General features: G+C 39.2%; 1 protein-coding gene across 2 annotated transcripts; it reads left to right on the forward strand.

The window, feature by feature from the left end:
- Positions 1-23: 23 nt before the first annotated feature.
- On the forward strand, positions 24-15,397 carry Xxylt (Xyloside xylosyltransferase). 2 transcript variants are annotated; one of them, XR_015534244.1, is made up of 6 exons: positions 24-914; positions 4,502-4,725; positions 8,040-8,135; positions 9,210-9,369; positions 10,869-12,508; positions 12,765-15,397. XR_015534244.1 is itself a non-coding variant. In XM_022059572.2 (5 exons), exons 1-5 carry the CDS (start codon positions 471-473, stop codon positions 11,070-11,072), a joined length of 1,128 nt encoding a protein of 375 aa, XP_021915264.1. In that variant the 5' UTR covers positions 24-470; the 3' UTR covers positions 11,073-15,397. The 2 variants fall into 2 exon arrangements, 1 of the variants encoding a protein (XP_021915264.1); XM_022059572.2 differs by having other exon boundaries at positions 10,869-15,397.
- Positions 15,398-15,748: the final 351 nt, after the last annotated feature.

A 15,748-nucleotide genomic window follows, 5' to 3' on the forward strand; every position in this document is an offset into this window, starting at 1 on the left:
AGGGGCTCAGGAACACCAATATAACCTCTTTAAATTAGCGAAAAGCTGTGAAGTATAATTTTGACTATTAAAAGATTAAACGTGATATAAAAGTACATCAACGTTTAAAGTGTTTACTGCTACGTGTTGTGTTTTGTGGCTTAAATGTGTCAAACACAACAAGCATACGTTGCCGCAACAATTATCTGTGTTGGCAACACTATCTGTAGCAGATATTTGTAGGTTATCCAGTGTTTATTCCAGAGGTGTTCTAAAAGTGGTAGGGGTTGTAGGATCTGACATTTGGTTCTTTTTGAGCGGTTAAAAATGTGTTTTGTATGAAAGGGATTTTTTGTCCTTCGTATTGTAATTGCTACATCTCCAAGTCAGTATAAATATCAGCAGGAGAAGTAATATTGCTGTTGCCAATGTTCATACTCTTGTGAAAGCGGTTATTAATCAAGAAAAATAATGACGCGTTTACATTCTTGATGCGTGTGTTACACAAAATATTATTAAACCTGATAATTGCAGTTACATTTTTTATTCTGTTTTACGTATTTCAAACGAGTGAATCATCTAGTGATAAACACTATTCTTCCACTTTTGATAATTCTTGTTATTTATACACAGATAGCAATAATGTGTTTCAAACAACACAGGATGATTCTCGTGGAAGACCGTCCGCCTTAGAAACTGCTGCTACACCGTCCGAAAGGAAGAGTGAGGCAAATGATGTGTACAATGTTTGGTGTATATTTACAAAAGTGCTCAATCATGCAGCTATGAAGCACAAGTTTCATACGTTTACAAATTCTCTCTTTAAACATTCCACTGGACATGTTGCTTTGCATATCATAATAGATAATTCTAGTAGGACTGCTGCTGAGGAAGTTTTAGAAGCTGTGAAGGAAACTACACACAAGGAGATTCTGGTATGGAGATAATGTTGGTTAAACGAGAGTTAGGTTGATACTTTAATGACCAGAATAGCCTCCTATATGCTATGATGACCAGTAATATGATGGTTATTCTTTGGTACTTCATAAGAAGTGCTTAAGACACAATTTACTATTTCTTAATGCGCATCGAAGTGTATACAGTTGACATACCCAATAGAAACTGTTTTCTAGAAATATGCCACAACCTGTCACTGAATTTTGGTTTTAAGGTAACAAGCCATAATACAAACCATTCTGCTCATATTGTACATAATGCAACTGGTCACTATACTGTAAAGATATTCTAAACTAGAGAAGTTTTCTTGTTTTAATAGTATTCGTTTTATTTTGCTATACTATCCAGATCTTTGAAACCTGTTCCTTTGCTAATTCTGGAAAAAGAAAATTCTTTGCTGCCTTTTTAAGAAAATTGTCAGGAATTTTATATTAGCATACAAACCAAAGGTGTGTGCAGTAACATTCATTTTAGTATTAGGGTCTTCATCATGATGATGGAGGCAGCAGGTTCTTCTGAAGTGCTGGTAACCATTCAGAAGTGCATATGGTATCAGAATCTTAAATTCTGTGAGAACCTCTAATCTCACATTAATTTGAGTAAATTAATGCTGTAGAAAATGATGGACTATTGATCCATCATCAGCCTCCACAGATTTTGGTTTCTGTATTTGCTGCTTAAAGTCTGTCCTTTTGTTTTTCACTTTTATCAATGCGACTGCAGCGTATTTAGTTTGGGAAAAATAATGTAGACTTCTGTATTAATTACCGGACAGTGAGGCTGTATAGATCACAAACAATGAAGTATGAGGTACAAAATGTATAACATTTACATATTTAGAACCTTGTCTAACACAGTGTTCAGTGAATTTGGTATCTTTTTAACAGCAATAGCTTGGCAGTGAGTGATACCTATGCATTCTGGTGAAATCAGGGCTGCGGAGTCGGAAGCAATTTTAGGTAGAGTTGGAGTTATTAAAAATGTACTGACTCCGACCTCGATATAAAATCTTGAGAACACTTTCGCTACCATGTGAGCTGCTGGCGGCCTCACGCTTAAGGAGATTCAATGACACGAGACACATGGTGTGGGAATGATTCTTTATAACTTTGGCTCCAACACCTTAAGATTAAAAACTGTCTACAAATCAACCGATTTCTGCAATAACCATTAGACGTATATTTAAATATAGGTTTTAAGTCTAATAAGTAGTCTGATGATCCACGAGGTGGTGCTGAAAATTTGTGGTACCATTTACTATTTTAGTATTGATTTTATTGAGCTTTTATGAAGGAGTCAGAGGTTTTAGTACTGACTCCACAGCCCTGGGTGAAAAGGCTTTAATATGTGTAATGAAACCAAATGTTTTCCCAACGATCCATCATGAGCCATTTGTGCATATATCAACACATCATTTCTATTGTTTCCAACTGAGGCCCCTTTTACCAATGCACAGTTTGGTTATGAAGATGATAAGTATGTCAGTACAGTATATAAACAAAGTAAAACTGTGCCACTATATGCCATGTAGGTCGCTTGGGGAGGAGAGGAGGTATAGCTCCTACTCATTCTTGACCTTGGCACTAGATGGAGGTGAGTGGTCAGCATCGCTCCCTGGCCGCACTTTACCCTTAAGAAAGGACCCCGGTACCCATTGGACAGGAGGCTGGGTGGGCCTCAGAGCCGGTCTGGACGCAGAGGCTAGAGGAAAAATCCTCTTACCATGTCGGATCAAACCCGTCATCCAGTTTGTAGCCATTTGCTACACTGACTGAGCTATGCCGGCTTCATCATGTTTATCCGTAGGGCCCACGAGACTTGATTCCATGATCTTGACCTGACCTGGACTTGGAAGATGTTCTTCTGGGTTTTGTTTTCATGTATATTTGTCAGTAGCTAAAGTTTTGGAGAAACATACTGTCTCCAACTTCAAGGCTGAAGTCATGATGCTGGGAAGTGGAAGGATTTTTGTAGGGTTGGAGTGGAGTGAGGAGATGGAGTTGGGCTAATAGGGAATCACTGACTAGCCAAATTCCTTAGTCTTCCCATTCTATATACCCCTCTACTTTCCAGCATCATCACTTCAACCCTGAAAAAAAGGAGATAATGTGTCTGTCTGAAATACGAGGCGCATCCCAAAAGTAAGTTTCCCTGGGGCCGTTTACAGAAACAAAACACAATTTCATGGAAATATTTATTGCAACAGATACAGCAAGTGTCCAGCTATTTTTCAACATATTCGCCACCGGAATTGAGACATTTGTCATACCGTGGGACCAACTTTTGAACACCTGTGTCGTAGAAGTCTGCCGCCTGGGATTGGAACCACTGTGTGACAACCATCTCCGCCTCTCTGTCATTCTCAAAACGCTGACGCTGACCGGACAGGAATTTCTTGAGGTGTAGGAAAAGATGGAAATCACTGGGAGCGAGGTCCGGGCTGTAGGGTGAATGATTAAACACCTCCCAGCTGAACTCCTGCAGGAGACTTGCTGTCCGTCGAGCCGTGTGCGGCCTAGCGTTATCACTGACCGCACTTCACAGTCGGCGGGAGCTGGAATAAGAACCTCCATCTTCAACAGCTGCAACGATGCTAATGTGAGAACGCGGGAAGTACCGTTAGTGCATGCGCCATGCTACGTCATTGCTCTATCACGTACGCACAGTCGCTTGGCGCAATATAAGGTTTGCTAGCTGTGGGACGAGTGGGAAACTTACTTTTGGGACGCGCCTCGTATTAGCATCTGCTGATGCCTCTACATTGTGCCTGAGCCCAGAAGAACGTTGTCATCCTCACTGTTGTGAAAACCTATGATCTCACAACCTGGACTTGCCTCTGGAATTGAAATTTCTGCCATTTGTCTGTCACGTCCTACAACTGCATATTTTGCCATGTACCTCAAAGTTATCAAAGTACTGTCGTGTATCTTAAAAGTGATTGCTGACTGACATACGTTGTCGCATTCTACCTGGTGATGTTAATTTTGTTTTCGAACACTAATATAATGTGAATAATGAAGCAATGTATAAGGTTAGGTTTAGTGTTCTGATATCAAAGTCATTTTAAAATGAATTTCTTTGCAAGTACACAGTTTGATAAGACCTTATCTAGAGAAGACTTCAAACCTTCACGGTGTATGAATGCTATAAAATTGTCTCAGGTGATCAGCGGCGTTAATGTTGAGTCAAATGTCAACTATTTTGAAGACTAGATCTGTCTCTGTTTTAAGGGTGAGTTTGAGGAATGACCAGGATTACTGATATATTTTCGGTCTTAGCAGTGCCTCCTCCTTATTGGCGCGCTATGTGACTAGAGGGTGGAGTCAGATTGTTTGATCTCCACCGTTTGATTTTATATAGATCACCAATTTGAGTAATTCCTCAAACTTATCCAGAAGATGAAGACAGAGCTAGTCTTTGAAATGGCTGATCACCTGGAGACTTCTTCTGTATTAATGTTATGTTAAGTTTTTAGGCAGTGTAGTATTAGATGATGGTAATGTTACATTCTTGTTGTATTTAGGACTACAAATTCTAGTCTGTACTATGTTATGCATTTATGCAGGTAATGTATTATGATGTGGGGTACCTGGTGGAAGAGCTGCAGGAAATTGTGTCAGCAATGCAACCTCACTTCAGCTCACAGCCTGGAACATATTACAGCGATGCTCTTTTCTTCCTGTCCCTCGGTCTTCACAGAATTGCCTTAGATCAGCAGCGTGCTGCAATGTTTGATGCCGACACCAAACTTCATGCAAATATTGAGGAGCTCTTTCAAGAGTTTGACAGGTAATTCTATGCGTCAGTATCCCATTTTGTAGGATTTGAGGTTTTCACACCTGTGAGTCTGAAGATTGCTGTCTTCTGCGCCGTATAGTCTGGTAGATTTTCTCCAACATCTAAGAGGTCCTTGCTGCCTCCGTCAGCAGGGCCTGCGTCAGGCGGTATGACATTTCAGAGGATATGCATCACCCTGATGAAGGAGGCAGCAAGGACCTGTGAAACGTTGACAAACTTCTACCAGACTACACGGTATAACAACCCAGAAGACAGCCATCTTTCAATTCATTGCCATGAAAACCTCAAATCCTACATGAACATAGTTTTCTCTTGCGTTTATTTGTAGGTGAATTTCTTTACTAGCAACTGATAAGATATTGTAATTGCGTCATATTGTGATTCGTATATTAAAATATATATTAAAAGTTACAGTCACTCACAATTATAATAATAAAATAATATTAAAAGATTTAAAACATCATTTAAATACACTACTAGTTTCGGCTACATTCAGCCATCGACGGGTGTATGCCGTATAAACCTATCACCATTTTACTGATTTTTAACGTTATTCATATTTCACTGTCTTCATTCTTGATGGTGTTCTTGTCCTTTACCGTTTCTTGTTTTGTTGCACTATCATTAGTCATTTCTGGGTTTACATTTTGTACTTTGTGTTGGCATCATTTTTTGTGACCAAGAAGCAATATCACACTCGTAGTAAGTGAACGGAGGAGATGATGCCAACACAAAGTACAAAATGTAAACCCAGAAATGACTAATGATAGTGCAACAAAACAAGAAACGGTAAAGAACATGAACACCATCAAGAATGAAGACAGTGAAATATGAATAACGTTAAAAATCAGTAAAATGGTGATAGGTTTATACGGCATACACCCGTCGATGGCTGAATGTAGCCGAAACTAGTAGTGTATTTAAATGATGTTTTAAATCTTTTAATATTATTTTATTATTATAATTGTGAGTGACTGTAACTTTTAATATATATTTTAATAGCAACTGATAGCTTTTGTGTTTTTGTAAGACTTGAGGTTCTCACAGCGGTGAGTATGAAGATTTCCGTCTTCTGGGTTGTTGCGCTGTGTAGTCTGGTCGATGTTAACCAACGTTTCAGAGGTCATACTGCCTCCGTCATCAGGACGATGAATATGAAGATTTCTGTCTTCTGGGTTATTGCGCTGTGTAGTCTGGTCGATGTTAACCAACGTTTCAGAGGGCATACTGCCTCCGTCTTCAGGGCGATGAGTATGATGATTTCTGTCTTCTGGGTTGTTGCGCTGTGTAGTCTGGTCGATGTTAACCAACGTTTCAGAGGTCATACTGCCTCCGTCATCAGGGCGATGAGTATGAAGATTTCTGTCTTCTGGGTTGTTGCGCTGTGTAGTCTGGTCGATGTTAACCAACGTTTCAGAGGTCATACTGCCTCCGTCATCAGGGCGATGAATATGCATATTTATCGCCCTGATGACAGAGGCAGTATGACCTCTGAAACGTTGGTTAACATCGACCAGACTACACAGCGCAATAACCCAGAAGACGGATATCTTTTGTGTTTTTCTTTGTGATATTTATGTTTTCACCCGACAGATTAACATCATAAGCACAGGCCAAAAGCTGATGTGCCTCATTCAGTTCTAGGTTCTGTTTGTTTTGTTGGAATCTTCTGATGGTATTTTCTGAAGCAGAGTTGACAACCAGCGGTGATAAAACATTTTCTTGTTTCAGACCATTCTGAATTGCAAACGCATGATAAAAGCTGTCCTGCCATACACTTAAATTTATATCCGTATCGTATGTTGTGCACTTCTTTGAAGGTTTTGATATTATCCGTATCTGCACAAAAATTTGCAGTTCTAGCAAAAGAGGTAGGGTTCCAGGATGTGGTGAAGATGATGTAGAAAAACTCTCAGATTCTCATTATCTGCTGTAAACGAATGAGGAACTGCCAGATTTGGTCAAGCAAATGTATAAAAAAAGTACAGGATGATGACTTAGTGTCAATATCAACGTTAGTTGACAAGCGGTGATTTTATAAACATAATATCTTGTTTGACCGTTCCACATGCAATAGGAGATATGCCATCGTTTTTCGTAAAGACTCGTCAGAGCTGAATGGTTAGATCCTTTGCTTCATATTTAGGAGGCCTGGAAAATGACTATCCTGACTGAGGTTTTTTATGGTTCCTCAGCGGCTCTAGGCTGATGCTGGGATACTACTCGAAATTAGGCCATAACGACTTCTGATTTTATTTCCAGTTCGTTATTAATTATCATTCTTTTGTCTGGTGTTTTATAGTCCGAGCTACTGAAAGTGGTGTTAAATAAACCACATGCAGACCTAGCTGAGCTAGAATTCTTAGTCAGGAAGTACTGGCATTTTGATTGGCATCGAGTTACCTTGATTGTATTCGTATTGACAAAGTAAATACATCTATTCACGTGCCAGGGCAGTGTCAAGTGTAAAGGTAAATTGGCCTAATGCAAAGATGGTATAGATCAGGGGTTCCCAACCTTTTTCACTGGCGTACAACCAAATGTGTTCAGGGAAAACTGTTATTTATGTTAATATTAACTTTTGATTTTCTTACTTAGTTCGGGTACCACTCAACATTGGCTCGCGTACCACCAGTGGTTGAAAAACGCTGGTATAGATGACATGGATTTGAGTCTGTAGTGATTTCTTTTATGTGAAGCAAGCATGCTAATGGATAGTTATGAATGTAGCAAGTGGTTGGGATTTGGATAATATTAGGCATTTGTTATATTTTTTGTTACTTGTGAAATTTTTGTTTTATAATGTCAAGGACCGCTACGGTGGTCTAGCGGTTAGAACGCTGGCCTTGTAATCCTGGGGTCTCGGGTTCGATTCCTGGCGGTGCCCGAATTTATAACTTGTGTTGGGCAAGGCCGTGGTCTAGGCAACACGGAGTTTTCCTCCGTGGCATCCCAACAATTATTCCATTCACACACAGAAGAAGGCAATGGCAAACCACTTCTGGATCATCTGCCAAGAACGTATATGAACAGGTCCCAGTCCGAGAAAAGGATGGAAGGTCCTGTTCATATGGACCTGTCGTCAGACAGAACACTAAATAAAAAAATAATGTCAAGGCTGTTTTCTCCAAAACATTAATTAAAGTGGTGTATACATTTGTATTCTCTAACGGAGTCACCCTTATATGCATATATTGTATTTTGTTCAGTGGGTGTGCATGGATGCTAACTCCCCATTAAGAGCATATAAAAAGAGTTGGTATTGGAGAACCTGAGACATTCTTGTTTCTGTTTCACTGTTTTAGGTTTGGGCCAGATACCTTGTTTGGTTTAGCACCAGAACTCACCCCTGTGTATCGACATGTCCTGTACCTATACCGATCACGCCATAAGGACACAAGGTGTGTTACATGGAGGAAAATAAAAACAGTCTTCAAAACTACACGTTCTTTGATCAGACTGTGGTTCTTGTTTGTCGCTTGTGGTCTTCTGTGATGTGGCTGCATGCTTTCTTATATGTGGTTACCAGCATTTCTGCAAAACGTTGGTAATCATCGTGTCACAACCTGGAAGATCACAGCCTTTATCTTCGATGGTATGAGACCCTTAAATTTAAGACGACTGTAGTTAAGCAATTTTGGATGTGGTCGCTGTAGTTGAGGAGAGCACAGTCCAAATGGCTACCAACATTCCAAGGACATTGATTAGTTAATTAATAATAATCATACAAATTTTAGTTCAGTGTCTATGTCATTGTTATGATATCTCCTGATTGGAGGGTCCTAGAAAAATAAAAGAAAGCTATCGAGTTCAAATTCTGACTTACTTGCATATTTTAACATTTTCTGTCACATATTTGGCTCCATATGCTGTCACGATATGAATTGACATGAAATAAATAATTTGTGTAAGGAAAATATATTTATTGTAAATTGTTGTTTAAAAACTGTGAATCAGAAATAAATATTAATTGATTTACTACATGACGTCAAAATAAAACCTGGTGGTAAAATGCTGGATTTCTGTGCTGATGATATCAAGTACATATCTTTGCTCGTCTCTCTTTTGTCAAAATCGAAACTTAATAATGAGAGGAATACCAGATTCCCACGATGGTTTAAATTCTAATATTAAGCAGTAGATTCCCATCTTCATAAACTTGTCATTAGTAGCTTATGAAATCCAGTGGACACTTCCATCTCAGAAGTGCATTCCTTCACTCTCGTCAGGCACGTAGAAGCAAGAAAAGTGAGGGACCGATTGGAGGCTTTGGAGAAATAAATTCATGTATTCAGAACCAAGGTCGTACAAAATTTAGGATGTAATCTGTATGTTAAGTAATTCATCTTCATGAACTTTCAGTGTGAATAGAGATTGGCAGGTAACTGAACAGTTTTAATTCCAATATGTTATGCATATGTGTATGTTATGTTGAATCTTGATTTACAAGAACTCTGTGTGATTTTTAATCATAGGTTTGGTGAACCACGGTCATCACATGATGATCAGGGCTTCCCTGGTCTGAATAGCGGTGTCATCTTGTTTCGACTGGATCGTATGCGTGAGAACGCATTGTACAACCAATTATTGGATGCTGAGGCTGTTAGCTCTCTTGCACATAAATACAGTTTCAAGGTAATAATTTCATTGTATTTTAACACACAAAATTAATCTTCAGTATTGATGTCAGTCTTATTCACTTTTCATATTACATAGCTAAACTTTCAGTTTTTGTAATCTAATAATGATTGTAAATGTTTTTAATCCTTCCGTTACTCCTGTCTGTACTAACACAGCATCAGCCTCATGGACCGGTTTTAACCTTAAACTTCCGTGAGACCTAAATGATGGGCTATTAAGTCCTAGTGACACATTCCCCGGGCCTCATACATTTTGATTCTCAGTGAAACACATTACAGAATATGAGGTGCGATCGCAAAGTTTCCAGTCTGTGTCAATAGAGGGCGAACCGGATGTAGTACGAGCTTCTGCCGCTAGGGGGTGCGGCCTACATTCATAGTGAATCAGTGTGCCAGCCAGCATCATCGAATTAGCATTTGTTTCTTAGTTACGGGCGTTTTGGTAGTGCATTACACCGACCCTCCTGCGATTTCGGAATGGCGTGTGCATCAAATTTTGCCAAAGACTCGCCAAAACGGCTACGGAAACCTATGAAATGCTAAAGCAAGCATTTGGGGAGTCCGCAATGGGTCGTGCACAAACTTTTGTGTGGCATTCACGTTTTAAAAATGGCCGAACCTCTGTCGATGATGACGAGCGTTCTGGACGACCATCTTCGAGCACAACGCCCGAAAATGTTATGAAGATTTGGCAGGCCATTCACGAAGATCGACGTCGTACCATCAACGACTTGTGCGACATTGTTGGGATAGGCTATGGGACCTGTCAGCTGATTCTAAAGGAAGAACTCCACATGCGACGCATCATGACAACACGCCAGCGCACACCGCCCTCAAAGTTCGGCAGTTTTTGGCCTCAAACACCATGGCCGTTATCCCGCACCCTCCTTATTCGCCGTGTGACTTCTTCCTCTTCCCAAAGATGAAAATTCAGCTAAAGGGAAGGAGATTTGAGACGATAGAAGAGATTCAGGCAGAATCGCAGATGGTGCTTGACAGGCTGACAAAGAAAGATTTCCAGGGATGCTTCCAGGCTTGGCAGCGGCGCTGGGATCGTTGTGTTCACTCCCAGGGGAACTACGTCGAGGGTGATGGATGAATTTAATACCTGAGATAAGTGTACGGGTTTTTATAGGCGCAGTCTGGAAACCTTTCGATCGCACCTCGTAGTTTGATTTAATTCTCTGAGTTGTATTCATGTTTTTGTAGTAAAGGTGACTTTCTCTGGAATTAGGTATTGACATGAGGACAGCTTTGATAGTTTTATGACCCATTGATTTCATCGGGCCATTCCCGTATTCTTCTGCTGTGGTTCTGTCCAGTATGTGTCATAGAAGATGCACTAGAATCTAGCTAACTGCCAGTTGTGCGACAAAGTGTCGAGATGCAAGATCTGTGCCATAGCCGTGGAAAGTTAATCGAGGAAGAGTGTCCCGTCAGTTTACGGCTGCAGGTCGGAATGTGTTAAGGAATTAAACTTTTTTTTTTTTCTAGGGTCATCTGGGTGATCAGGACTTCTACACGTTACTAGCAATGGAGCATCCCTATCTGGTTCATCTGCTGCCATGTGTATGGAATCGTCAGTTGTGTACATGGTGGAGGGACCACGGCTATCGAGATGTGTTTGACGCATTTGCGTACTGTAATGGAACTGTAAAGCTCTACCATGGTAACTGTAACACACCCATTCCTGATTGATACAATATGAATTTAGGAAAATTACATTTTTATATCATCTTTAATACTAAGCACACATATGATATAAATGGCAAAGCGTTCCCTAGATGTTTCAGGGTTGCCAAATTCTGGGAGCTGCTTCATAGAATTGCTTAGCTGAAAGTGTTTTAATTTACAGTATACTAATAGAAACCTTTATTAATATAACTGTTGGTGTTCAGATTATATTATTAAGTACACATCAATATATTCCTCTCATAATTTATTGACCAAGTGGCTGAAATAATTTAATTTTGAAGATTCAGCAGCTGATTGGTATATGACATTGAGTGTTCAAGAAATTTCCTGTTATGGAACTGGAAAGTGCGCTGCTGTTACCACAAAAATCCATAACCTGTTTCCATAAGTATTTTAATATCATGCACCCATTTATGTCTTAGTGTTCCATGTGGTTTCTTTCTACGAGAGTTCCGAACCAGGTCTTTATCCTTATTTTAAATGTAATTAGATTTCCATGTGCATTTTCCATTGAGAGTATTTACTGATGTGCCATATGTAAAACATAACAAATATTTAGTGATAACATTTTGTTTTTTTTATATTCTAATACACTACACGGTATGCAAAGTTTTAAGATTTTGAAAATTATTACATACTATAATTATAGACATCTGCAATACCAAATGCAAATACAAGGCCCTGTACTGAAACAGTTCTTTACCAAAAAGGCAATACAGTTAACATCTTAGACCAAACAGTATAGTCTTTTTATTTGAAAAAGACAGAATTATTTATCACTGCAGGTAACATCAGTTGCTGGGGGGGGTTTGATTCTGTCCCAAGATGTCGGCAATGTATGGAGCTAGTAAAAAACAGTGACAGAGAGCAGTGACTGTTGTTTTGTATGGGTGCGAAACATGGTCTCTCACTCAGAGAGAGGAACGCAGATTGCAGGTGTTTGAGGAGGATATTTGGGCCTAGGAGAGAAGACGATGGGGCGTGGAGAAAACTGCATAATGACGAGCTTAAAAATCTGTTTCCTCCCCCAATATTGTCAGGGTGATTAAGTCGAGAAGAATGAGATGGGTTGGGCATGTAGCGCGCATGGATGGGACAAGGGGTGTGCACCGGGTATTTGGTTGGGAAGCCGGAGGGGAAGAGACCGCTGCACAGTGGGATAGATTGCGATTCTAGCCGGAAAAAAATAATTTTTCTCACATTTAAATATGTCAGTATTTTTGCTTGGATTCTGTTAATAAAGATCCCTTCTATAAGAAAATGGCAAGAATACATGTTTTAAACAAGACTAGCGCACCCCAGCTTCTCTTATGTTGGTGTTGAAGGAGGGAGAGATGTTTATGTTAGTAGTCTGTTCCAGACAGATTGGAAGCAAGACCCTTGTAGCAGAAGACGAAAGGAATATCTTTTGATATTTTAAATGGAAGTTATTGAGGAAGGTATGTAGTATATTTTGTAGAAGGTTTTGTATAAATATCTGTATTATTTTTATACATACGGCACGCTAACCCAATTGTGGCGCTTTTATTGATCATTTTTCATCTTACCGATGTTCACATAGAATTTTAGTTTGCTAGAGTCATCGAGAGTCACGACCAAATTCACGTGAAAATATAGATTAGAGTATGCGCTTTAAGATGAGGCCTGTTTCGATTGCTAGTTTTTGCTAATGTGAGTGTCGTGAATTTTTTCCAGAATTAGGAGCAGCTCCGCCAATCTCGTACCGAATATCATTTCCGTTGTTGTGCAAAAGGAATACAGATTGTGATGAAATTTGTGCTTACATTCTTAAAAGATTAGATATTGTAGAATGTTCTTCCGAAAATAGAAACCGTTTTAGAGCGCTTTTGAAGAATCTACGTAGCAATTTTAATAAAAAGTGGGTACAGTGTCACCACAAAAGGAATTTCATTTTAGATGTGAATCTAAATTTGCCAGAAACATTAGTAGAGCAGATAAAACAAAGTAACAGGGATGAGCCATCCACAAGTGGGGTTAGGGGTTGGCGAAGAAAACTTTTTCAAGAATGTAGTGATAGAGGAAAACGGAAAAAATTCAGCCTTTATTGGAAAATCATGAAGAATCGGCGAATATTTCTGGAATTAATGAAGATCTTATTTGCCGATTTTCTATAATTTTGTGCACCTTGTCCTGTGGACACACAGTGAATGTTGAGGCATTTGATAAATATGCCATGGAAACAGGAAATTTATGTGTTAATTTATATCCATGGTACTACATGCCTGCAAGTGTCCACAAGATACTGATTCATGGCGGAAAAATTATAGAATCTGCCATTCTGCCTATCGGATTGTTATCTGAAGATGGCCAGGAGGGCAGGCACAAAGGTGTGCGAAGATACAGACTCGATCCCACCAGGAAATGTTCCCGCAAACGAAATTTATAAGATGTCCTGCACATGTTAATAGTTTCTTCTCATCCTTTAATATCGTAGATTAAACAGGCCTCGAGAGCAAGGAAGTACTCAAATTATTGAAGGAATCGGATATTGATGCTGATGAGCAAGAACATGAGGACGAGGAAGGATACAGCTCTTCGGATGTCTCTTCCGATGAAGAATACTGACATGAATAATGGTCTGAGTTAAATATTTATGTATTAATGTTGTGTATTCGAAAGTAGATTAGCTTTTTATAATTATATTTGCAGTGTAGTGATATATGTTTCTACTAACTTGACTTGCATGCATTATTTTTCCATATTCAGAGGCGTATTTCGCCCTTTTTACACATAAAACTACGTAATATTTATTATAAACTAATGTATCACACTTTTTGTTATCAGAATTTTCATTTTCAATATTCAGATTAAAAAAAATCAAATTTCGATTTTTTTCCGGCTAGAATCGCAATCTATCCCACTGTGCGCTGGGGAGACCTAGACGTAGATGGGAGGATAATGTCAGGCAGGAGGAAGCCTGAGGGGAAGAGACCTCTGGGGAGACCTAGACGTAGATGGGAGGATAATGTCAGGCGGGATCTATGGGAGATAGGAGTTGAAGGAGACTGGATTTTGTTGGCCCACGACAGGGTCTGGTGGAGGGCTTTGGTTAGTTTGGTGATGAACCTTTGGGTTCCGTAAGCCAATTAGTTAGTTAGACAGAAAGTAGTGAGCCTCTGATAAATATATCCCATTGCTGACGTCAGGAGTGTGGTACCTTGAGTGACTGTTAGTTCCTCATGTGGCCAGGATTAGTCTTAAGGAAAAAGGAATTCACTTCAGATGTTCAAATGCATTCCTTCTTGATTAGTTATTTTCTGCTCATCATACAATCATTTTACAAGATCTGTCACTACCGTCATGACAGTGAAGATGGTGTTGGCCTTCTGGGCGTGGATTTGTAGGAAGATATTAGTATTTTTGAGGAATATATTGCCTCCAGATGTAGGCCAACATTGATGGGGTAAATAATGATTGTAAGCTTTTTGTCTGAGAAGACAACAAAAGAAGGAATTATTAAAGATGGTTAATTAGAGAGGGATGGAGAAATTATTTTTGTATTTGAAACTTATCTCCTCAGTTCAACACAGTTTTCAGAACCCACAGTATAAAGGAACCGTCGAAAGTTTTAGAAGCATGATAAAGAAATCAGTGTGATTCTTACAGTTGTGTTAAAATTTTCCTTCTTTAGGTGTTGTTTCTGCGTGAAATAATGACCAAAGATTAGGCGCAGGTTTTCAGTAGATTTTTGTAGATGTCGATGTGGTCAGGGAACACGGCACTGCTTTGAACTAGGATTGTATTAATCTTAGAGTCAAGCTGTGCTGAGAAAACCAAGGAGTATTTTTTGAGTTTACAGCATTGTAGGGAAAAATAATATATCTCTTTATTTTTAAGTTATATTCTTGACATTTTCACTGAATATTAGGAATGTACAGTAAACTTATAATTATCATATACAGTAAACAAACCAACAACTATTAACACTATAATAGACACTAGAAACGATTCTGGTGTACACAGGTAAAGACGCAACTATAGCTCGCCGAAACCAGCTACGGCCACCGAACACGGGATCAATAGCTAAGTGCAAGTTTTACTCCTGTGAGTAACAGCATCTAGTGGGGTGTCACTTCAAAAATCTTGTCAAATACCATTTCATTTTTAATTATGAATCTAGTTCGAACCATTTTACTATATGTATTAATTTCACTGATGATTACCTCCTGAGGTCGAAACGCGTATGACAATAGTGTCTATTATAGTGTTAATAGTTGTTGGTTTTGTTTACTCTATATTCTAATACACTACACGGTATGCAAAGTTTTAAGATTATTTATTTATTTTAAATAAATTGCCGTGCCGTATGTTGGGAAATTATAAACTAATGTGCCCGCGAATATTTTCTGATCCATTTACCTCCTTTGGTATCCTATAACCCGGATAGAAACATCAAAAACTCAGAGCCAGGTGACCTGCTCCGCCCTCTATTTGCAAAGTCATGAACTAGTAAGTGAACTGCGGCTCCATATATTAACGAGTGCATGAACTAATGTAAAGATAAGTGAATTGTCGCGCCATCTGTTGGGAAGTAATAAACTAATGTGCCCGCGAATATTTTCTGACCCGTTTACCTCCTTGGGTATCCTATAACCCGGGTAGAAACATCAAAAACTCAGAGCTAGGTGAACCACTCCGCCCTCTATTGACAAAGTCAT

Source organism: Zootermopsis nevadensis, unplaced genomic scaffold (genome assembly GCF_977971745.1).
Source record: "Zootermopsis nevadensis isolate Lab colony 2312 unplaced genomic scaffold, Znev_1.0 Znev_ptg000009l, whole genome shotgun sequence".
NCBI lineage: Eukaryota > Metazoa > Arthropoda > Insecta > Blattodea > Termopsidae > Zootermopsis > Zootermopsis nevadensis.